Raw genomic sequence first — 23,562 nt, 5'->3', positions numbered from 1 at the left:
GAATATTTGTTGTTTTTTTCTACCCGCGCGTGATTCGACGTCTCGTGTAAAGCGTAAGAATCAATTTGAAGTTACGACTTCATGACTCGTCCCTGTCCCGCCGGCCGCCCCAACCCTCCACTGCCCTTCTCACCAACCGCAGGTGATCCTCATGTCAGCCACCATCGACTGCCAGGAGTTTGCGTCGTACTTCTCCATGCCGCTGATGGATCGGATACAGCCGGCGCCCATGATCTTTGTGCGAGACAAAGTCCACGAGGTGCAGGTCCACTACCTGGAGGACATGCCCATCTCTCTCGGCGAGGTCAGGGCACCAACCGTTCCCGGACACTCACCCCTGCATGTCCTTCCATAGTTGGCTCCATCGCTGGCTCCATTGGCCGCCTTCCTTCCTGGCCTATTTCGCCTCCTTCCCTCTTCTCCACACGGCACAAGCGAGCCAATGTTACACCGCTAGAGAGTGGAAGATTTTGTTGGTGGTGGTTTTCCTCATTGCGTAACTGGTACACTCCTCCCCCAGTGTGTTTCTGGGTTGTGTTGCGGATTGTTGGGCAAGGTGTCCGACTTCCTAGGCTGGGCTGCCCAGGTGAGAGGGGGTGGCATGGGCTGCGTCTCCCCAGCCTCTATTAATCATGATAAAGTTGGTAGTAATCTCCAGCGAAACTTTCTCATTGTAAATGTTGAGAATTTGCTCTAAAACACACCGGTGGTGCTAAGGTAGTAACACATTTACATGTTTTATTCATGTTTTGTTCTTGTGAAATGAGTTTTCAATTTAGAAGAAATTCCTTTTTAATTGTATCACGAATAATGTCGGCCGCGAAAGCCTTCGTGTTAAATTAGTCTGTTAATGATTAGCAAAGTCACTGGTTATTGAGTATAATTATTCGATATTTTGAAACTATTACGAAGAAACCTGGCATATGCAATTCATTCAAGTTACCGATTACTCGGTGACTTGAACAACAGCAAGTACGTTGCTTTGTGCATCGTGGAATGTCACACAACATTGAAATGAAAGTATAAATTAAATCAATGTTATGGACAGGAAAATTGCACCGTTTAAAATTGCGCTTCAAATTGAGACGAGGATTTTAAAAGCCTTCGCTAAATGCTTTAACAAGCATTAATTAGAGCTTACGAAAAAGCTGCATTTAAAGCACCCCAAGCTGCATTATGTGTGCTACAGGAGAGGATTGTAATGGGCAAGTATGGTCGGCAGGAGGTGCCTATTTTAGCAAAAACAAATGATTTGATTGCAGGTTGGGGAAAATAATGGGAAAATATTGACTTTTCACAAGTGCATATGCTGCATTAAAATCATTTCCCCATGGCAAGCACTCTTGTATGTGTGTTTGTCGAACTTCTTTCGCAGCATACGTAGCCAACCATGCTAATCGAAGGTGCCACAGCATAACGTGAAATGTCCCGATATGAAAATGCATTTCACCACCTGTATAAATGTGTGTGTTTATGAATACTGTGTGGGGAGCGGTAGTGTAGCGGTTTAGTGTGCTGCTCATGCCCAACACCAGTGACGATTAATTATCTGATCAGGTCCTGGGCTTGTTCAGATAAGTACCTGTGTGTAAAATCATTGCCACTAGGGAGACAAAGGTGGCCGGGCGTGGTGCTGGCCACCCAACCCTTTGTGTGCCGTGCCGGCCTTCATAGGTGCTCGCGAAAAGCACTTGCCCCAACAGTCTGTTAAGGCTATACATGGGATCTTTGTTATTGAATAATATATGATATGAATCTGTTTTAATTAGTAAATCGACGCATACTGTAGTTACTTTCTTACTACAATGACAAATGTCCCCCATATAGCCTTAACAGACTGTTGCGTTCAAGTGCTTTTTGTGGATGTCTTTTATGACCAGCATAACACACAAAGGGTGGTGTAGCTAACATCACACCCGGCCGCCTTTGTCTCCCCAGTGCTGATGTTGACCCGCCGCACCAGCTACCCGTATTAAAGTCGGCTCGACCTATTGGTGGCCCAGAACCGTTCAAATATTCTTCCTTCTGATATTATGAAGCCACTGGAATTAAGCACTTTTACATCTGCATTGAAAACGAATTTCTTTCGAACTGCTATTTTTTGTTAAGTTTGTTGCCCTTACCCTCCCGCACCTCCGATTAGCATGGTTGGCTACGTACGGCACGAAAGAAGTTCAACACACATACATACTAACCGTGAGCGTAAATCGAAATTGGGTGCGCCAGTGCGCGAACCACCACGCTACCGCTCCCCGCACGCCCACTGCATTCGAGTGCACAGCTGTCCCAGCAAAAGCTACAGCATGGCTCGGCCAGGGTTAAAACTCTCTGCAGGCAGAGTGAGTGACAGCTTGCGCACGGGGGTCGACCTTGACTTTGTGTTTTTCGGTGGCAGCAGTCCAATCGGGAGTTGTTGCTGTGCCGTCAGTCCCCGAGACCTCTCCGAGATGCCCGGGCTAAACGCTCCGACCTTTGCGTGCGAGCCGTCGGCCTTACAAGCCGCTTACTGGTCCCGCCACGTCCTTGCACAGTAACAACCGCCGCAAAGGTCGACCCGATAAACGGGGGCGGGGGGGGGGACCACCCCAGGTGGTTTACAAGGCGCCACGCTCTCACACGCTAGCTCTGATGCGCTTCAAATTTTGGTCCGCATGCTGCGCCAGTGCGTTTGATTTTAAATGCCCGTGCAGCCCTCCGCTGCGTTTACCCGTTGCACCTGCTTGTCCGACGTGCCGGGAGATTCTCCAGCAACTGAATCGTGTTCGTGTCGCGTGCCCGTGCGTTGCTCGTGTCGCGTGCTCGCCGTCGCCTGTCGTGCGTTCGCGCCAGGTGTTCGCTGCCGCGTGCGTTAACCTCGCGTGTTCGTATCGCGGGTTCGTGTTGCAGGCGGTCATCTTCGACCTGTGCATCCCTAGCATCGCTCGTGAGAGCTACGCCATCACAGAGAAGCTCATCAGGAGCTTTTATGACATGGAGGCATACAAACAGTACGTGGTGCGACGGAGATGGATCGGTGTTTTGAACGTTGGGGGTTACACTCCTGGCTTCGTAATACATCCTCCCATCCTTACCTCCCCACCCCCCCCCCCTTCTCCGCTCTTTTCCTCCCTGCTCCCCCACCATCTTTCCCCACATATCGCATGACAGGTGCATTGTTAACCCTTTCCCGTTCCGATGACGTATGTGTACGTCATAGTTTTTCGCCGTTCTGATGCCGTACACATGTGTTCCAGTGACGTATATATGTACGCCATCAGAACGGAATCGGAATAAAACAATAACTTTATCGGTACCGAGACTCCCACCAAGCCATGCGGGATGGTGTGTGGCACAGTTTGGCGCCAGCTATCGTACACTGCTGTGGTGTCTGGTGTCGTTACCGTTCTCTGTCCTTGGTAGAGGGCCCGGTGTCTCTTCTCCCAATTCTCTTGGCGGTTGATAAGCATCCTACCATACCGTTCACAAATTGTCCTCGATAACGCAAGCCAAGTCATTGCCCGCGATTAAACATTAATTCCTGCAAAAGTCACGGGTTTCCCTGAAAATGTTTTTAAAATGCTCTTTCGACAATAGAAGTCTCTTTTCGTGACCTTAAAAACATTTTGCGACAAATTGCTTGAATTGTATTTCTACTTGTAAGTGCACGCGTATGCTTGCACGCGCACGGCGTTTGAGGGAGACTGCCGCGTCCGCTTGTTGCGAGTCGTTATCGTTGTGTTGCAGCCTGCAGACTGGCGTTCAGGAGCTTGGCAGCGTGCTCGTGTTCCTGCCAGGTACGCGCTTTGCCGCTCGTCTTATCTCGCACCAAACACACACGCACACGACTCGTGGCGGGAACCTCTGGCGGCTCTGGGGTGGGGGGGGGGTCCCTCGAGCGTTCCTCTACTCCGTCGGTGTTCGAGTCTGCTTAGCGGTTCGCGATGACGACGCGCCCGCCCGTGTGTCGGGACTGGACGTTCTCAAGAGGAGGAGGAGGGAGGGGGTGGGAGCCCTGTGTCGGCCCCTGTGAAATTCAATACATTTCAGGCTAAACAACAACAACAAAAATTCGAAATCGTTGTGCAAATTATTTTCAAGCCTGTGTAATTCATCAGTTGTAGCGGTAATAAGTTCATGGAGGGTAGACCCGAAGAAGCTGTGGCGGTCGTAGTATCGTATACGGAGTAGTATTTGGAGCAGAGAACCGGGACCCCCCCCCAGGTGGTTAGTGTGGATGAAAATAAAATATTCCACGTGTCTTTTTGCTCAGCACCCATCGGCCTTTGGGTCAAAGGGCAGGGAGCGGGAGTCTCCCGGTAGTGCTTTAGGAATGCGTGCCGTTTGTTGACGCAGTCGTAACATTGCAATTCCGGGAGAACAGATCGATCTTTTACGACCGTACAATTCGGCATAGCCGAGAAAGCTGATGTGAAATAGCCAGGGTGTTCCCAAATGTCCATTATTAAATAATGATACCTAGAGGGCAGCAGTGCGAGTTGGCTCGATAAAACTAAACGGCAGACATTTGGTTGCGTGAAGATGTTATCGAGTAAGTGTGTCGTCCCTCGAAACGTCGTGCTTCGGCCGGTGCATCGGCGTGACTCTCGTCACGTTGAGGTTTCAGAGATTCCCAGGAATTCGGCTACATCTCGGCCTTGGTTTCGGTGATACGGAGCTAGCAACACCTTACAAACGAGATTGTAAAACTAGACGACAAAAAGGAATCGATCACTATGTAACACAATCTTTTTGTTCCTGGCTAGTAAGTGTTATTTTGTAATTGCTTATGCCAAAAAAGTATGGAAAATGGCTATTATTCCGCACAAGCTTGGCTTTTGTGACCAGGACAGTGATATTTTGAAAGTTACCTATTTTAAATGATAAAACGGGCGAATTTGTGTCTTGTCATTCACATAAAGCCAGAAAAAAACAACATAAATCAAAATGAACATGTATTTATACTAAAGTAATACAAAAACTACTACAAAAGATTAAGAAGTGGGTAGTTTTTCGAGATTTACGATTATATTGTAAATCACTTTCACGAATCAGCCCCCAAATGTAGTCTCCCATCATGTTCTCGTTATACTGTCCTTGGTAGCGGCATTCAAAGTCCAGCATATCCTGGTGGAAGCGCTCGCCTTGCTCCTCCTTGAATTTATCAAGATGGGCATCAAGGATATGGACTTTGAGGGACATCCTACAGCCCATTGTGCCGTAGTTCTTCACCAGAGTCTCAACCAGCTCCACACAGTTTTCGACCTTGTGATTGCCCAGGAAGCCACGAACCACCTCGACAAAGCTGTTCCAAGCCGCTTTCTCCTTACTAGTGAGCTTCTTGGGGAATTCATTGCACTCCAGGATCTTCTTTATCTGTGGTCCTATGAAGACACCGGTTTTGACCTTTGCCTCAGACAGCTCAGGGAAGTCTTGAAGGTACTTGAAGGCTGCTGACTCCTTTTCTACAGTTCTAACAAATTGTTTCATAAGGCCCAATTCAATGTGCAGTGGTGGCATCAGCACCTCCCGGGGGTCCACCAGTGGCTCCCACTTGACGTTGTTCCTCGCCACAGAGAACTCGGTCTGCTGTGGCCAGTCCCGCCTGTGGTAGTGCGCCTTGGTGTCCCTGCTGTCCCAAAGGCAAAGATAGCAGGGAAATTTGGTAAAACCGCCTTGGAGACCCATCAGGAATGCCACCATTTTGAAGTCCCCGATGACCTTCCAGCCGTACTCGTCATACTTCTTTCCTTCCAGAGGTTTTTTGCATTGCACGCAGGTGAAATGAGGTGCCCAGGGTTTGTCTTGATCCCGACAGGCATGCTAAAACATGCCTTGTAGGCCTCATGCATCTTAGCAGATGCTTCCACAGAGTACTTTTTCACTCTTGATAAATTGGCCGTAGGAATAGCAAAATGCGTCTGCCGGATGCTTGCAGCCTCTTGATGCCATCTCAGAAAATTTTAAATATGTATCCACTTAGGCAGCTGGAACTAAACTGAACTTGTGGGCTTAAGGCCCCTGTATTTATACAACTTTATATTACTGGAAAGTTCTATAATGTTCTAGAAGATACTCCAAGTTTACTCAGCACTGAATCTATCTGGAATATTCTGGAAAATAGGTAAATTTCAAAATATCACTGTCCTGGTCACAAAAGCAACGTTTGTGGGGAATAATAGCCGTTTTCTGTACTTTTGAGGCATAAGCAAAGAGGAAATAACACTACCCAGGAACGAAAAAATGTTTACACAGTGTAACGAATCGTGACTGTTTGAATTGTCGTGAACCGTCGCGTGTCCTCTGCCCGAGCATGCGAGCGTCGTGCAGTCATTGTGGGGGGTGGTGGCGTGGGACATCTGCAGGTTACGGAGAAATCACCGAGATGATGGAGTGGCTGAGCGTCAACATGACCAGGTGGGTGGAGCGCTCGTGTTTCGCAGCGCCAAGCCTCCAGGCACTTTCCCTTGCAAATACTAACCAGGTTCCAACCCCCTGCTTTAGCTTCCAAGATATGATGAGATCGTGGACATTCGAGCCGATTTGATAGTCGTGGGGAGTTTCCGTGTGCCAGTGTTGATGTATTATCTCAGAACCGTGCAAGCAAATCCACACCCCAGTATTCCCAGATACGTGTCCCATCCTGGTATTCGCCACACTCAACCCTCCCTAATTTCCCGCACCTCGGATAGCACGGTTGGCTACGTACGGTTCAATATACACCCATCAACGAGCTTCTGCCTGGATTCGAACTTGGCATCTCCGCGATGGCAGCTCAGTGCTCTCTTGCGGTACTGCAACAAAAACAACCTGCATTTATTAAAACGTGCCCGTAATGTAACTAACGCCTCGAAGCCCAGAGATACAAGGGAGGGAGTGGGATTGAGTGGGATTGAGTGGGATTGAGTGGGTTGGAGTGGGAGGGAGGGAGTGGGATGGAGTGGGATGGAGTGGGAGGGAGTGGGATGGAGTGGGATGGAGTGGGAGGGAGTGGAAGGGAGTGGAAGGGAGTGTGAGGGAGTGGGAGGGAATGGGATGGAGTGGGAGTGAGTGGGAGGGAGTGGGAGGGAGTGGGAGGGAGTGGGATGGAGTGGGAGGGAGGGAGTGGGAGGGAGTGGGAGGGAGTGGGAGGGAGTGGGAGGGAGTGGGAGGGAGTGGGAGGGAGGGAGTGGGAGGGAGTGGGAGGGAGGGAGTGGGAGGGAGGGAGTGGGAGGGAGTGGGAGGGAGTGGGAGGGAGTGGGAGGGAGTGGGAGGGAGTGGGATGGAGTGGGATGGAGTGGGAGGGAGTGGGAGGGAGTGGGAGGGAGTGGGAGGGAGTGGGAGGTAATGGGATGGAGTGGGAGTACGAGACCCCTGAGCCCACCGGCCGCCGCACGTTTGGGTTTGAGTCCCCCACCTCCCCCACCCGCGCTGGCACGGTAACGTTGGGGGGGGCTTGCCAGGACGTGCGTGTGAACACGGCGGGTGTTGACCTCTCCGATTGTCTCCGCAGCCTGAAGCTGCTACCGCTTCACTCGTCGCTCACTCCGCAAGAACAGAAAATGGTTTTTGACCCGGTGCCGTGTGGATTGCGCAAGGCAAGAAGCCGTACCCTCTGGGCCACTGGCTTGCTCTTGTCAAAAAACTAGTCTTCATTCATTCCGGATAATTCGAGTATTCTTGTTTTTTTTCTACGAGTGATCAACTTGGGTAATGGTTAGAGGTGGGTCCCATGCCCGGGTTACGAAGAGGTCGGGAAGCTAGACGGGAGGCGGTGGTCTGTGGGTGGGTCGGGCATTTCGTTCATTGCACCAGGGCCTATGGCAATTGCGCTACGGCCGCTGGCTCAACCGCGGGAGTGATTCGAAAATAATCATGGGTGACAACCCCTTCGTGTTAACGATCGCTTTGGGTAATAAGATCGTAAATAATCGGACGAGCCAAGTAAATTAATTCGCAAAGTAAAAAAAAAAATATCCTGCGCTTGAAAAGTTACTGACGAAATTACTGTTTCTGTTTGTCGTGTTTTGTTGATTTGACCCACTAGGTCATCCTTTCAACCAACATTGCTGAAAGTTCGATAACCGTACCTGACATAAAATACGGTAAGTGTTCTGGGGTGTATCGGTCTCAGTGGTTTTCCCACTGCGCTATGATTGATCTCTGGAAATGAACAAAACTAAGATAAAACTTTAAACTTTTTTATTTTACCAGCTAAGGTCCACAGAGCTATATAGCTCTTTTTCAGAAGCGACCTCGCCACAAATGATAGCTCAACGAAGTGGCTTGTGTGGAAATTTACAGCAGCCAAATACTCTAAAACACATGTTTCTACGTGTGGAGGGAAAACCCGGAGGCCCTGGGGAAAAACCCACACGACCGTGGGGAGAAACGCAAACTCCCAATATACAGCAGGCGTCGCGGTCGGAATCAAACCCACGACCTCCTGCATGCCAGGCGAGGTAGTTAACATCTCGCCACTGTGGCGACATCTCGCTTGGTTCAACCCGAGTACACATGGGAGACTGATACAGCACAACCACGACAATCTACCTCGCAGTTATGATATTAGTGGTAACGCATCACTGTCTGGTGTGTAGTTTCGCTGCACTTAAATCAGCTGTTAGTCCATGTGCATAGACACTTCATTTGTTGATCCCACCCGAGGTTGATAATCTCTAGTGGCACCAATCTCTTTCCACTGCCAATGAAAGTAAATTATGTGATAACCTTTACAAATGAGTGGGTTGTCCCATAAGTCACGTTAATTGGCCGTGTAAATAAATTGGTGCAATTAACATTTAGCCACCCAGAGGTGGGCGGGTGGCTAAGGGATTAAAGCATTAAGCCGGCCCTACTGTGATCCTGTGTTCAAATCCAGATTTCAGCTATCCATGATTAAACTGGATTCGCGAGTGTAACGAGTTGATGGTCTTGGCCGGGTTACCAATTACTGCACAAAAACACCACCATACCACCATATATTTTAATTGAACTTATGACAAACGCCCTTTGCGGAGCATTAAAGAGTGCCCCCCCCCCCTAGTGTGGATAACCATTTCTATCGAAGTGACCTCAGAAGTGGTTACATTACGTCACTTTGCTGGACCGTCCTCCGACACGGTATGTACGGAGTATGCATGTTGCACTCCTTTCGCACCGTACGTAGCCATCCGTGCTCACCGAGGGTGCGGGGGAAGGCCAAAACATTTAAACACAATAAAATATTTAAAAATATATATTTTTTAAACACGCTTTAATTAAATGTACTGTCCGAGCTGCCCCTGCCCCCTTGCCCCATCGCCCCTCCCCTCCTTCCACATCCCCCGCCCCTGGGCATGGCTCCCCGAGGCTTGCCGTGACGTAAGGGACCACGTGGTGATTTACAGGCAACGTGAGTTGAGCGTGGATATTTAGAGCCGTTAAAAAGATCGTTTAAAAATATATATTTTTTAAAATTTTCAATGATAGAATATAGTAATGTCATCAGTATGACATAGCTATACCAAGTTTGCAATCGATATGACATTGGCAATACGGTTGAAATTGAGTTACAAGATTTTTGGATACAACACATACAGTAAGTTAAATAAAAGCGTGTAAAAAGTTTTTAAATATATGTTTAGGATTTTTTATGATAGAATATCGTGTTGTCATCAGTATGACATAGCTATACGAAGTTTGCAGTCGATACGACATTGGGAATACGGTTGAAATTGAGTTACAAGATTTCTTTTTTGAGGATACAACAGACGAAGTGAGTTAAATAAAAGCGCGTAAAAAGCAGTTATAAAGAACTGAAATACGCCGCTGTGTTACACCGCAGTTCCGAATGGAAGTTATTTTCATCTCGTGGCACGTCGCCAACAGTACAGTTGAAATATCATTTGAGGGGACGAGCAAAGGAATGAAACAATAAAATTGGCCTTCCCGTAGAGTGTGCCAATTTGTGCCGTGGGTCATGGACCGACCGTGTGTCGTCAGAGCTCGGTTCACAGCTTTTGCCACCGATGCCCCCGTCTGTGCCGCCGCGCGTGTCGCAACAGTGATCGATTACTGCCTGGCCCGAGAGATGGTGTGCGAGACGGGCACCAACTACCAGAGCCTGCGTCTCATGTGGGCTTCCAAGGCCAACTGTGACCAGCGGAAAGGTACTCCCGCTGCGTGGCGGCAACGACGCGGGAGGGGCGGGGAGGGGCACTACCTTGTTGAATGTTGAAGCTGAAAAGCAACTTACCGGTGTGTGACTAAAAATGTTTGTTTTTAACCGTAGCGTATTACTTGCTAATTGGATTAGTGAACGGGGTCACTGATGAAGTGACCCTGCGCAAAGAAGCATGCGGAGAGGTGGCAGGGGGAATCCATGGATTAGAGAATGTGCAAATTTGGACGCTTTGTGTCGGCTTATAAGAAAAATAAGTGGGCTTGGGAAGAAGACGTTGCTGGAAAGGGGGGAACAATGGTCCATACTCTTTGTTTTTTTCGGTAAAGTCACGTCGGTGAAAACAAATTAAAATTAAAAATAAAACAACTAAATTAAATCGCAGTGATTTAATTTAGTTTTATTTTGTTTTCACCTACGTGACTTTACCGAAAAAACCAAAGAGTATGGATCCTTGCAGCCACGAAAACTTCAAATCTGGGACAATGTTCATTGCTCGAGATTAGTGGCGTAGTGGCAGCCAAAGGCGCGAACGCGTCCCCAACAGGCCGACCACCAGGGAAAGGAAGTGTCGAAATGAGTTCGCGCATGGGTGCCGGATAGATCGTTGCATCGGAGAACCGAGAGTAGGTGAGGCCGGCTCGTGGTGGGGGGGGGAAGCTACCATCCAGCAATGGATTGACCATGGCTGATGAAGATGATGATGATGATGACAAGGACTCGCCAGAGAACACCATTCCTCCCATAATCCCCGTCCACCGCTGTTATCGCGTACACGTTATCGTTTTTTGTCGCCGTTGTGCGACGCCTTCTCTTCGCCCGTGCACTCGGTCGGTGTGAACCCGTTTTGGCATCTAAGCCAAGGTTGTTCGTTTTGACCCGAAATTTTAAAAATATTGGGGGTGAAGAAAGGTCCACGCTTTCTTTCGAATGGCTTCTGCAGGGTATCAACCGGTTACTCTTGGACAGCAGCCGGCTTTGAGTCTCAAAAGTCTGGTGCTGTGGAATGTTTAAAATATTCTGTAGATTTTTGCATTAAATTTGTTGTCACGGGGAATAGATTAACTTTCACCACCGAGCTTCGTAAACTCACGGCTCTCCTCGTAGCCTTTGGGCAAGGGATCTCATCATGAGTGATGATGCCAAAATTCGGGGGGGGGGGGGCTATGCATTTTGTAAGCAAAAGAGGGGGTGCATTAAAAGCCTCCATTTTCTGGAAGTGCCCAGGTGAATGAAAGGTCACAGTACTTAAGTCACCATTCCTGAGATCCTGCGTTCGAGTTTGATTTCAGCTGAACCGGGTTCTGAGTCTTTAACCAGTCCTGAATATACTGCCAAAAACAAAATCATTAAATTTAGCTTTGCACCTAATTTTGCAGAATTCCAGCTGTGACTGCCATTACAATGAACAATCCTCTGTCGCAGGGCATGTAAGCAGAGCGTGGCCATAGTGCGTGGATTAAAGATAGCTTGTTTGGAGGGATTTCAGAAGTAGTTCTACGAAATCTCCTTCCACGGGCCGTTTTCAAACACACGAGGCGTTGCGCTGCTCCTTGAGAGTTTGAAATGGGTATTCGGTTTGGTGGCGCGACGTCGACTGATCGCACCATTGGAATAAAGTATGGAAAACCTTTTTTTTTTCATAATAAAGGATTTTGGGTTAGATCGCGTAAGTATAAATGTGTCGTAACCCTCCATCACCCGACACAGCCAGTAAGGTTTGTCACGTAAACAGTGCGCCAATTAGTTACTTCTTCAGCATCATCGGGCGATTTGCCAGACGGATTGCTTCAGGTGCATTGCTTCACTATTCTGGCAAATCGCCCGCTGATGTAATTACTAGCGAAATGTCGTACAACTCAAATTGTAAATGTTGTGGATTTACTCTCCAACACACCGGTGGGCTGAAGTAGTCACTAATTGGCACATTCTTTACATGACAATTCTTACTGGCTGTGTCGGGTGGTCGAGTGTTACGAGACATACTTAGGCGATCTAACCCAAAAACCTTTATTATGAATAAGATCGGTCGCGAAAGCCTACGTGTTAAACTCTTTTTGTTTTTAACGCCAGCGTGTTCTGCAATCTCTCCACCCGCTGCGCACACCGGCAGGACGTGTCGGTCGCACCTCAAGCGGACACTGCTACAGAATCGTGACCAAGGATTTCTGGAACGATAGCATTCCCGAATACTCCATCCCAGAAATGCTGGTATGGCTCGCATCGCATGCTGTCAACCTCGCTCGGCTTAATTGTTCTCTCCGGCTCGGTCAAACCGTCCGGTGTGTGCACACGATGCTGCGACGGTGTCTTGCACTCCCCTGACATCTTTCCTGCTTGCTAACGTTTGTCACGTTGGGCCCACGCTGCGGTTGAGGGCAATGGCTTGCATTATTTATCCAGGCGCGCAGCGTATGCAGACGCTCGTCACAAAGGCAAACGTATTCCAAATTGAGTCGGATGGTAATTCGGTGTCCCGAAGAGAAGTACCATGGGAATGTGAGAGCAGTAGGAATTTCGTCTTGGCCTATGTTTCCAATGATAGTCCTGTGGTGTTTTCTCTTAAATGATAAGCACATTTACCCCTTGGTGCACTATAAAACCTAAATGTAGAAATGTGATTCGAGGACTGGAAATGTGAAGAGAGCAGTGCTAATATTTAAAAAATGGTCTTGTTTTTTTTAAGTTACAGTTGATGAGCGTACCCCCCCTCTCCCCCAAAGGTGCGAAACTCCCAAGTGACCAGCGACGGACAGTGCGGGCGCTATTTAATGGGTGATAGATAAAGAATGGATACGTTTTTCGAATTTAGCAAGATTGTAAGAACTTGGAGAAAAGAGACGACGGGGAGGGAATTCCGAAGCGGAGCTGTGTGCGGGGAAAAACATCGGAAAGAGGTGTTGCTACCTGCAGTGAATATATATATGTGTGTGTGTTGAACTTCTTTCGCGCCGTACGTAGCCAACAGTGCTAATGGGAGTGCGGCGGTTGAACGCAGCCTGATGGACTGCGTTCTCAACACGGGGAGCGGAATCCATGGGCGAAGTTCACATGAACGGTAGCCACGGTCGAGCGGCAATACTCGCTGGTGGTCGTGTAAATGTTCATCAACAGATTGCTCTGCATGGTGCTCCACAGTGTCCTCCAGTCTCCTCCCATAGCTCGAGAAAACCCACACATTGTAACTCGTATTGGCCCAAACATCCTAATGCTGCTAAATTAGCTGCAATTTGCGCAGTTTGGATTACACACAGCAGCATTGCCTCCTACTGCCTCCTGAAAATGAGTCTTAAGACTCGAGCTTTCGTGGGTAAACAGTCTCCAGGACACTATGGGAACCTCATTTGCCAGTAAAAATATGATAATTGGTTCTTTACCCTTCTATCTGGCAACAAAACTGACACCTTTTTACAAGGAGTCATGTTTGCATAGACCGCAATACCTGCAGTCATAATACAAACAAAAGAACATAACTCTGATAATGTGCACTGTCCTTAAAGTTGATTGATCCACACCCGAGACAGCTTTCCTTAGAGCCTAGTCTCATATGGGTTGGACCAGATGACGCCAAAAGGCGCACAACTCAAAGACAATGCACCATCAGAGTATGAGAGCTCGGGGCAAGCATCTACACTATGGGAACCTCATTTGCCAGTAAAAATATGATAATTGGTTCTTTACCCTTCTTTTGTTGCCAGATAGAAGGGTAAAGAACCAATTATCATATTTTTACTGGCAAATGAGGTTCCCATAGTGTAGATGCTTGCCCCGAGCTCTCATACTCTGATGGTGCATTGTCTTTGAGTTGTGCGCCTTTTGGCGTCATCTGGTCCAACCCATATGAGACTAGGCTCTAAGGAAAGCTGTCTCGGGTGTGGATCAATCAACTTTAAGGACAGTGCACATTATCAGAGTTATGTTCTTTTGTTTGTATTATGACTGCAGGTATTGCGGTCTATGCAAACATGACTCCTTGTAAAAAGGTGTCAGTTTTGTTGCCAGATAGAAGGGTAAAGAACCAATTATCAGTCTCCAGGACAATTATTTGTCAAGACTCTGGACGCTTGCTCTTTCATGAAACAGGATTTCGCTTGATGGGTTAAAGGAAATTCTGTTCTTCATCTCGGGGACGGTGAAATTCTTTGCCTAAGGCTATCGGAGACTCGGAATAGCGTTGGTATTTTAAAATCTCATCTTAAAAAAAAAAAAATTCACCGGCCCTTTTCAATGGTTGATTTTTATTATTCAGGAGTCGTTCATTTTTTGTTTGTAAATGTATTCTGTTTTTGATTGTACAGCGCTCTGGGGTATTTGGTTTTTTCGTTTGTGAAAAGCGAGAAACTAAACAAAATGTGAATGTTGTTACTATTATTATTCTTGACAATGGGAGAGTGATAATCATGTGACTGACTGGAGATGAGCGCGTGCCCGGAGTAGATCGGTGCTGAGTGCTGGCGTATCGGTGGTAAATCTGAATAGTTGACACGTCCTGTATTCTCCTTGGATATAAGAGGCACTTTTATTCCCCTGTATTTGAAACCAAATATTGGGGGGGGCGGCGGTGGGGGGGGGGGGATGCTTGTTGCATTCTGTTAGGTGTGTGTGTGTCTGTGTATGTCGGCGAGTCTTTGACACTTGATGTGGCCCCGGAGTGCGCTTGGCTTGGCTTGGCGGCTGCTGTTGTTGTGCGAGGGCACAATTGTACGACTTAATTGACACCGGGCGCAAGTTCGGGGTGCGTCTAACTTTGCGGGGAGCGTCTTCCGATCCGAAGAGCACGGCCTATACACCACAGCGCTGATGCTGCTATGTTGTGCACGCGCGCGCCCGTTGTGCGCCGTATCGCTGCTGCCCGCTGCCGCCCCGATGCTGCCCAGCGCTGCCCACTGGAGAGCACGGTGCTCCGGGTGAAGCAGCTGGACCTGGGAGAGCCCAAGGCGATGCTGGCGCTGGCGTTGACTCCGCCAAACCTCTCCAACATCAAGCGCACGGTGCTGCTGCTCAAAGAGGTGCGGCCACAACACTCCCCCCCCCCTCCACTACTCCCACCACTCCCCCCAGCACTTCTTCCACCGCTCCCCCCTCCACTACTCCCACCACTCCCTCCAACACTACTTCCTTCGCTCCCCCCAACACTTCTCCCACTACTCCCCCCAACACTACTCCCACAGCTCCCCCCTCCACTACTCCCACCACTCCCCCCAGCACTACTTCCACCGCTCCCCCCACCACTTCTCCCACCACTCCCCCCAGCACTACTCCCACAGCTCCCCCCAACACTACTCCCACTACTCCCCCCACCACTCCCCCCACCACTCCCCCCACCACTCCTCCCACCACTCCCCCCACCACTTCTCCCACCACTCCCCCCACCACTTCTCCCACCATTCCCCTCACCACCCCCCCCACTACTCCCACCACTCCCCCCCCCCACCACTCCTCCCACCACTCCCCCCCCCCCCACTACTCCCACCACTCCCCCCACCACTCTCCCCCCCCACTCCTCCCACCACTCCCCCCACCATGCCTTCACCACTCCTCACTCTACCCCACTGCGCCCCTCTCACCCCAGTGTTAATTCACCCAAAGGTTTTATTTTCTCTATCACGGTCATCGTCATTTTTGTCTCGTTGTCGGCGAGTCCTCTGTTAACCCTTTCATCTGCAATTCCCTCCACCCCCCATCATCCGTGCTGCAGGAATCCCTGCTGCCATGCATATCGAGACTCAAGAGCTGCCCGACTGAATTGATTTAGTGACGTGATTAGAGGCCACTTCACACTGAGCGAGTCGAAAATGTTAATTGGCCATCTATGTCAGAAGATTTTATGAGTTCGCCAATTGGCTGGCCTGGTGAATTATGCACCTCGCACACGAACATTTAATGACAATGGGTGGGATTAATTGGTTTTTAATCACGGCCGCAGATTAATTACAGGCCCGAGAGGTACGAAACGCCAAGCGGGCCAGCAACAATGGGCACACTTTTAAAGTTGTAACCGATAAAGGTTACAACATGGGACCTTTCTTGCCAGTTTCAAAGTATAAAAATAGGTGTTACCCTTTCTGGCAATAAAACAGTTGTGTTAAGATGTTCAAACACCAAACGGAAACCTTTTTGCAAGAAATCAAGTCTGCATTAACCACACGTACTTGTGGTGAACATGCAAACAAAAAAGTGTTCTGTTTTATTGCCAGAAAGGGTAAATCCTATTCTTATACGATGAAGGTCAACACTTCATCCATTGAGGAAGGCTATAATAAATTGGGGGGGGGGAAAAGAGGTGGAGGGGGGGAATTCCAGAGTTGAGCAGTCCTAGGGAAGCCATCTGCTTTAGGAGACTCGGTTTGGGGACTGACGAAATTAAAATCCACAGACTGGGTGCTCACAGGCACTCTCATGAGTGGAAGTCGCTTGCGACGGAGAGGCGGATGGACGGTGGCGTTGTGATTTTGATGCAATTGTTGCCTTGACCAGAGTGGATTAAGAGAGGTCGTGTCCAGTTTTTTTGCAGGCGGTACGTTGTCTTCTCTGCCCTGTCCACTTGGTACAGAATTCCTCTTGATGGTGGGGGGAGGGCAGCGAGCTTTTGTATCCCTGTTGACTTCCCCACAAAGTGGTGGCTATTTTATCGATCCCAGAGGGATGATGGGCTAAGTTAAACCCCCAAACCAGGCTGATTTCTCTCTATCGCTGAGCCGTCTGGCAGAATTCTTAACCGCTTGGTGGTATGTATGTATGTATGTTTAACTTCTTTCGCACCGTACTTAGTCAACCATGCTAATAATGGTAAAAACCTGCCTTCTGTTCGGGTCTAAAAGCCTGCATGGCAGTCACATGTCCAACAACATCTAGTTTCCTGGCATGTTAATGACCTCGCTGGGTATACAGGAGGTCGTGGGTCCGATCCCGACCCAGACGCCTGTATATTTGGAGTTTGCGTGTTCTCCGTGTGGTCATGTGGATTTTTCTCCGGCTCCTCGGGTTTTCCCTCGACATTTAGAATCGCCATGCGTTTAAAGTATTTGGCTGCTTGAAAAAAAAATTCCACGCGATAAGCAACTTCAATGCGCTATGATTTGTGGCCAGGTCGCTTCTGAAAAACAGCTATGTTAGTTCAGTGGGCCTTGCCTGGTGAAAAAAAAAAAAGTTGTTTACGTGACTCCAGTTGGTTAGCTGCCCTTTTTGCTGAGAAGTGAGGCATTGATTGGATAGATGCCGGAGAGCTTTGGGGCCAGCGGCGAGGCATTCCGTTTGCGCCGCACACGCCGCCGTGGAAGCTGCATTCGTCTGCGTATTGAGTTAAAGGCAACGTAATTGAGATAAGTGGCCTCGGCAACATCGCGGGCCACATTGGTTATCTGTCATTTTTCTGCATTTGCATTCAGCGCTGCCTCCACTTGTTCGGGAGCGGAGGGGGGGGAAGGGAAAAGATAAAGAACAAGCGGGTGATCTTGAGAAATTTCCATCTCAAATATTCGTTGGTTTTGCATCCATTCCCTTGGTGGCGTTCATTTTTACGGGGGAATTTTTTTGTGAAAAGAAAATCCTCATGAGCCAGGTGTCTGCCGTATTTTTGTTTACGAACAAATGCAGGTTTTTTTAATTGTGTTAACGTCCCATTGGACTTGAACGTTAAAAGCTCTCTAGTTTGTTAGCACACCGTTCGCTCGCCGTGTTACACGCCTGCAGCTATTGATGGATATTTCCACGCTGTTCTCATCTGCTAATTATTAAAAATAAAATGCTTTAATTAGTTGTGGTAACATGTAGAGTAACTTTATTTCCTGTAGAGTAGAATGCCAATTTTTCAACAGTTGAATTCCCACTAAAGCATCAACTTGGCCCAACATTTACAAAAAAAATCCATTAACAAGGTTATTTTCATTATTTCGCAAATATCACACCTCTCATAACAATTGTATAAATTTCGATTTGAAGCTTTTGTGACTGCAGGGATTCATCTTCTTGGTTCTTTCGGTAAAGTCACGTAGAATGGAAATGATAAAATCATAAAAATAAAACATAATCAAATAATTCTCACGACGTTTCGGCCACAACGCAAGCAGACGTCCTCAGGTGAAGAACAGGTCTGTCGATAAGACAGAGTCTAAATGACACGTCCTGGGCTTGGAGCGTCTATTTCAGCTGGGAGGGAGGAGGAAGAGCGCCTTGACAAAAGAATTTGCATATCAAGAGGATTTTTTTGCATATTTGTGTAATATTACACTATGTGTTATTCTACCCACCCTACTGCACACCACACTGCTGCATATTCACCATACAACTACGAATTTGAGCATATTTATGGGAAATGCAGATAAGCGACTAGTACTACTTGTGAAATGCGTAGCAGGTTTGGCGGGGGGTTTAAAGTCAAGCACTCGTGTGCTTGTTTGTGATGCTGCTGCTGCAGTGTAAATGGTTAGCAAACTGGAATTTGAAATCCAGAGGCTGCCGGATTGCAGATTCTATCCAGCAGAATGAACAGGTAAAACCACGCTTAGGCGGATCGGCAGGTTGCGCGTGGTGGGGTAAAGTGTGGGTACGACCACCTCTTCCAGGATGTCTGAACTGCATGGGAGAGTAGGTCACGGTCCCCTATAGTTGCTATTTGTAGAGCTTCTTCTCCTGGAGCCCCTTCAGCCAGCGGAAGCATGAGCAGGCAATTGCAGGGTGGCGCTTTTTACCTTAAACTTGCGTGTTCATTTGTATGCACTTGAGAGTACGTATTTAAATGTGTGTGTAAATGTATATGTTTATATATATATATATGTATTTCTGGGTCTGTCCGGTGACCACCTGCAGCGGGCGTTCGGCACTTCACGTGACCTTAAAGTGCACATAGCCTGGCACAAGCGCCGTGGAGATGTCACCGCCATTTATTGGCGAATGGCAGCTGTTGGTGCTGTTGTTGTGCGCGCTTCTCCTCGGTGTGACCTCGCTGGCACTGGTGGATTGTGACCAGCCATGTCCACGGTGGGCAGAGCCGTGTGTGCACGCGCTCGTGTACTTGTGTGTGCGTGTGCGTATGCACTAATTGTCCCAACAGTCTGTTAAAGCCTATACGGGGATATTTGTGTTTGTGCTTGCATGTGTCCGTGTGTTGGTGATGGGCAGTTGTGGTTCAAGTGGGGAGAGTAGCCCATACCTGGGCAGTGTGCTTATGACCGGCTCCGGTTTGACAACAGAGGTCTCACTCTTATTCAATCGAGCGACATCTTTTCATCGGCTGCGTAATGCTGTGTGGAAGCTACCTGGTCTGTCGCTCCACACGAAGCTTCGGGTCTTCTCGCCCACGGTCATGCCCTCCCTTCTCTATCTTTGCGAAACGTGGAACCCCCCTAATGGAACAACTTTGCCGGTTAGAAACATTTAGGCTGGCCTGCCTACGATCCATCCTGAGTTTAACCACGCTGGATTGTGTGAGGAGCTCACAAAGTCCCATCAGTGAGCTGCTCCAGCAGGCAAGGCTGCGTTAGCTGGGTCATGTAGCCCGCATGCCCAGTCACCGCATGCCTAAACAGCTTTCGGCCAGATAGAGGGAGCTAAACGGGCGAGGCACGGGCTTTAGAAGAGATGGAGTGATGGGGTACAAGAGGATGTGGAGCTAAGTGGACTTGCCGATGACTGGTACCAGCGGTGTCAAGATTGGCCTCTGTGGAGGACGCTTCTGGGCAGTTGGAGGCAGTCGCCCTGCAGTAACAACTGAGGGCAGAGGAGTGACGTTCACAATAACGAACGGAGTGCCGGGTGGCTAAAACATAGCAAGTTGGCACAGTAGGTGGCACTATAGTGGGCACAAATGGTGCATTGGCAGTCATCTCAGTCAGTCAACCCATGGCACCTGGGTCTGTCCCGTGACCTGCCAGCAGGCATTCGACACTTCACTTGGCCTTAACGTGCACATAGCCTGGCACAAGCACCGTAGTGACGTCACCGCCACTTTGTGGCGAATGGCGGTTGTTGTTTTGTGTGTGTGATTGAGCGTGCGTGCGTGTGGCCCGTGCATGTGTACGTGCGTACTTGTGTGTGTGTTTGCACATGCATAGGTGCTCGCTAACAGCACTTGCCCCAACAGTCTGTGAAGGCTACAGGGGGGGGGAGGGGGGATCTCACTCTCTTCATTTGCGCATGCATACGTGTGTTTGCGCGTGCGCGCGTGCGTGCGTGTACCCGTGCTTGCCGTGGGCGCGACCCGTCCCGGCGCAGGTCGGCGCCCTCACCATCACGATGGCGGACGGCAGGCTGAACCCGCACGACGGCGAGCTCACCACGCTGGGCCGCGTCCTCGCGTCGCTGCCCATCGACCTGCGCCTGGGCAAGCTGCTCGTGCTGGGGCACGTGTTCGGCTGCTTCCACGAGTGTCTCATCATCGGTGGGCCGCTCGCGCTCCCGCACACGCGTTGCGGCCACGCTTGAAGTCGTTCACGCGTCAGATCCGTCCGTCGGTCCCGACTGTCCGTCAGAGGGGGGATGGGATGGTGGGGGGGTGAGTGGGGGTGAGTGGTGGGTGGCAGCTTAACCCTCGTAAAGGTGACCCAACGTGAACAAAACTTGACTGAAAAGTAGCGTTGCTCTCTCTGGTTCTTCACCCATTTATAGATGGTCAAATAAAATTCAAAACTAGTTTTTTTTTTTCTACTGCTTTTTGGGTTTAGTTTGTTGTCCTTCCATCGCACCTCCGATTAGCACGGTTGGCTACGTACGGTGCGAAAGAAGTTCAACATGCATAGATACAAACTGATCAAAGTGCTGCCCAAAACTTGGAGCCGCAAACACATATTGGAGAGCGATAATCTAACACGCGTTTGCATGATTGTACTTTCTGGTCTTGTATCGGGTTAATGCTTCGGCCGTGTGTGTGCCGCTCTTTGTCTCCATGCCGCTTTTAAAAAATTAACCCATAAAAACAAAGTTTTTCACTCTAAATCCTTTATATGCGTGGCGGCTAGAGTCCTCTCGTCCTCTGGCTTCAGATGGCTGCCACCTATGGGTCAGATGATTGTCTGCCAGCATTAAGCAATTGGTAATTAAATATTTAAAAAAAAAATTCCTAAACAGTGTAAGATTTTGGAAAAAAATTTTCACTAAAATTTATTGTCACGCACAACGAGTCTGTGTGGAAAATGTCAGCTCGATTGGATCACGGGAAGTGTGTTAAAAAACGACCGAAAGATTTGCACGGTCGTAAGCAAGCAAGCAAGCATGCAAGCACGCAAGCAAGCAAGCGAACTTAATATAAAGGATTTAAAAATGGGGCCAATATGAGCAAAGCTTTCTTGTAAAGTTGCGTTGCTGGGATGGTGAATCACCAGATGCTTAGTCCAGCGAGTGTGTTGTAGAATTACTCGGATGCCACTACCCCCCTCTTCTCTCTGGCAAGGCTATAATACGACTGGTTAACTGCACACGTGTCTACCCTCGTGACCGCCCAGCATGGCCGTTGAAATAATGGGGCACGTTTCTTGAATCTCCCTGCCGGCCTCTGTCCCACCCAGCAGTGTTAATGGGTTCACCACAGTCGGTCCCATCAGCAGGGCACATGACGTGGTGGTGGTGGTGGTGGTGTAAATTGTGGTCGTGTAGCAGTCAGCGCGCCGCGCTATGAACCTGGCGACCCGAGTTCGATTCCCGCTCACGGCCAACACCAGTGACGATTATCTGAACCGGTCCTGGGCCTCCCCTAAGTCGGCTCGGCCTCAAATGATTAGCTGGTGCGGTGTGTAAACATCGCCACTGGGGAGACAAAGGCGGCCGGACGTGGTGCTGGCCACCCACCCCATCCTGCGCCGTGCCGGCCTTCAAAGGTGCTTGCTAACAGCACTTGCCCCAACAGTCTGTTCATGCTTTGTGTTTGATGTGAATTGTGCTTTACTCGCATCTGTTTCATCTGGCCAGTGTGGAACAGTAGGCCCAAAGCGCACCCTCTACAGAGGGGCTATTTTGTGCTCCCTCTAGCGGAAGGCCAGCAGCAGTGCGAGCGAGCGAGCCATTGTGCGGGGGCGTTGTGTCATCCTTAAAGCCACAACGGAATAACGATTGAGGAATCGGTAAAGGGCTCGCGCGCGCGAGCGAACCCGGCAACGCGATCGCGACGGCTCGCCAACCTCGCCCGTCATCTCGTCCCCTTGCAGCCGCGTCGCTGTCCCTGCAGAGCACGTTCCTCACGCCGTTCAACGAGATGCTGAAATCCTTCCGGTGAGCGGCTATGGAGCGCGCGAGCTTGGGTTATTCGTGCGACTCCTGTCCGTGACCTCAATGGATGTTGCCATCCCAGTTAGGGGTCGTCCATGAATGACGTCACGCGATTTTGGACCCCCCCCCCCCCCCCAAAAAAAAAGTGCTACAAATCGCTTAAGCTATTGTCATTGTAGTGCGTATTTAATGTGCGGCTGCAGTCTGATGTTGTAGGAGAAAACATTTATTAAAACGTCTATTTAATTAAGTAGAACGTGTTGTCTATATTTATTTAAAGTTGCGCATTTTGACGTGAAGTCACATTTCTCAACCCCCCCCCCCCCCTTTCATCACACATCGTCACAAATGTCTGACTCCCCCCTAGGTGCGTGACGTCATTTATGGACGGCCCCTTACCCTTGAGAGGGCTTGTCCAGATATAGGAAATTTTAACTTCTCTTTTTACGAAAGAAAATTGAACTGCAATGATTGCCAGTGTCAATTGCCCTAAAGAAGGTGGAACGCAGGGCGATTGATTGTGTCACTTAAGAGGCAAAGGCTGAACTTGAGAAGTACTCTGATTAATCTTCTTGGTTCTTTCGGTAAAGTCACGTAGAAGGGAAGTAATAAAATAATAAAAATAAAACATAATAAAACAATTCTCACGACGTTTCGGCCACAACGCAAGCAGCCATCCTCAGGAGGATGGCTGCTTGCGTTGTGGCCGAAACGTCGTGAGAATTGTTTTATGTTTTATTTTTATTATTTTATTACTTCCCTTCTACGTGACTTTACCGAAAGAACCAAGAAGATGAATCCCTGCAGTCACGAAAGCTTTAAATCGAAATTTACTCTGATTAAGTGTTAAACAACTAATTCTTAAACGTGCTCTTTGTTTTTCATCTCAGCTCATTAGGCCGATGTCCAGTTATCGACTGGGAATCCTGCTCTAAAATCTGTGATGGCTTTTTTTTTGCACTGTTAATTCGTTTTAGTGCAGCCATCTGTTGATTCAATACAGTGCACGCACGTACAATTAATTTATAAAACGTTGCATTAGCGGATGCGTTAATTAACAGTTTTGACAAATACGATGGCTCTCTGATGGCCAATTTTTTTTTCTGCCCTCAGCTGAGTGCTTCCCGCCGCTGCTGCTGTTACGTAGGAATGAATCCGGTCGTCGCTGGGTTATCGGTGATGGGGAGGGCAGCGTGTCGCTATTTAATGACGACAAATTAACCTCGCTGGCCTTTCCGTTCCTCGAG

At 48.9% G+C, this 23,562-nt stretch overlaps 1 protein-coding gene across 1 annotated transcript in view; it reads left to right on the top strand.

Moving 5' to 3' along the window:
* LOC144723531 (ATP-dependent RNA helicase TDRD9-like) overlaps positions 1–23,562 on the top strand; it is a 70,253-nt gene that overhangs the window by 14,885 nt on the left and 31,806 nt on the right. The window contains exons 7-17 of the mRNA XM_078602355.1: positions 143–304; positions 2,887–2,987; positions 3,724–3,773; positions 6,342–6,393; positions 7,469–7,553; positions 8,003–8,060; positions 10,002–10,106; positions 12,231–12,328; positions 14,995–15,126; positions 20,330–20,495; positions 22,255–22,318. Of these exons, the coding sequence (XP_078458481.1) occupies positions 143–304; positions 2,887–2,987; positions 3,724–3,773; positions 6,342–6,393; positions 7,469–7,553; positions 8,003–8,060; positions 10,002–10,106; positions 12,231–12,328; positions 14,995–15,126; positions 20,330–20,495; positions 22,255–22,318 (1,073 nt within the window). The remainder of the gene's footprint in view (positions 1–142; positions 305–2,886; positions 2,988–3,723; positions 3,774–6,341; positions 6,394–7,468; positions 7,554–8,002; positions 8,061–10,001; positions 10,107–12,230; positions 12,329–14,994; positions 15,127–20,329; positions 20,496–22,254; positions 22,319–23,562) is intronic.

The sequence above is a fragment of the Lampetra planeri genome, chromosome 18 (assembly GCF_965212315.1).
Source record: "Lampetra planeri chromosome 18, kcLamPlan1.2.h2, whole genome shotgun sequence".
NCBI classification, from domain to species: Eukaryota; Metazoa; Chordata; class Hyperoartia; order Petromyzontiformes; family Petromyzontidae; genus Lampetra; species Lampetra planeri.
Note: the sequence above shows the minus strand (reverse complement) of the source record. Positions and strands in the feature narration are given on the sequence as shown.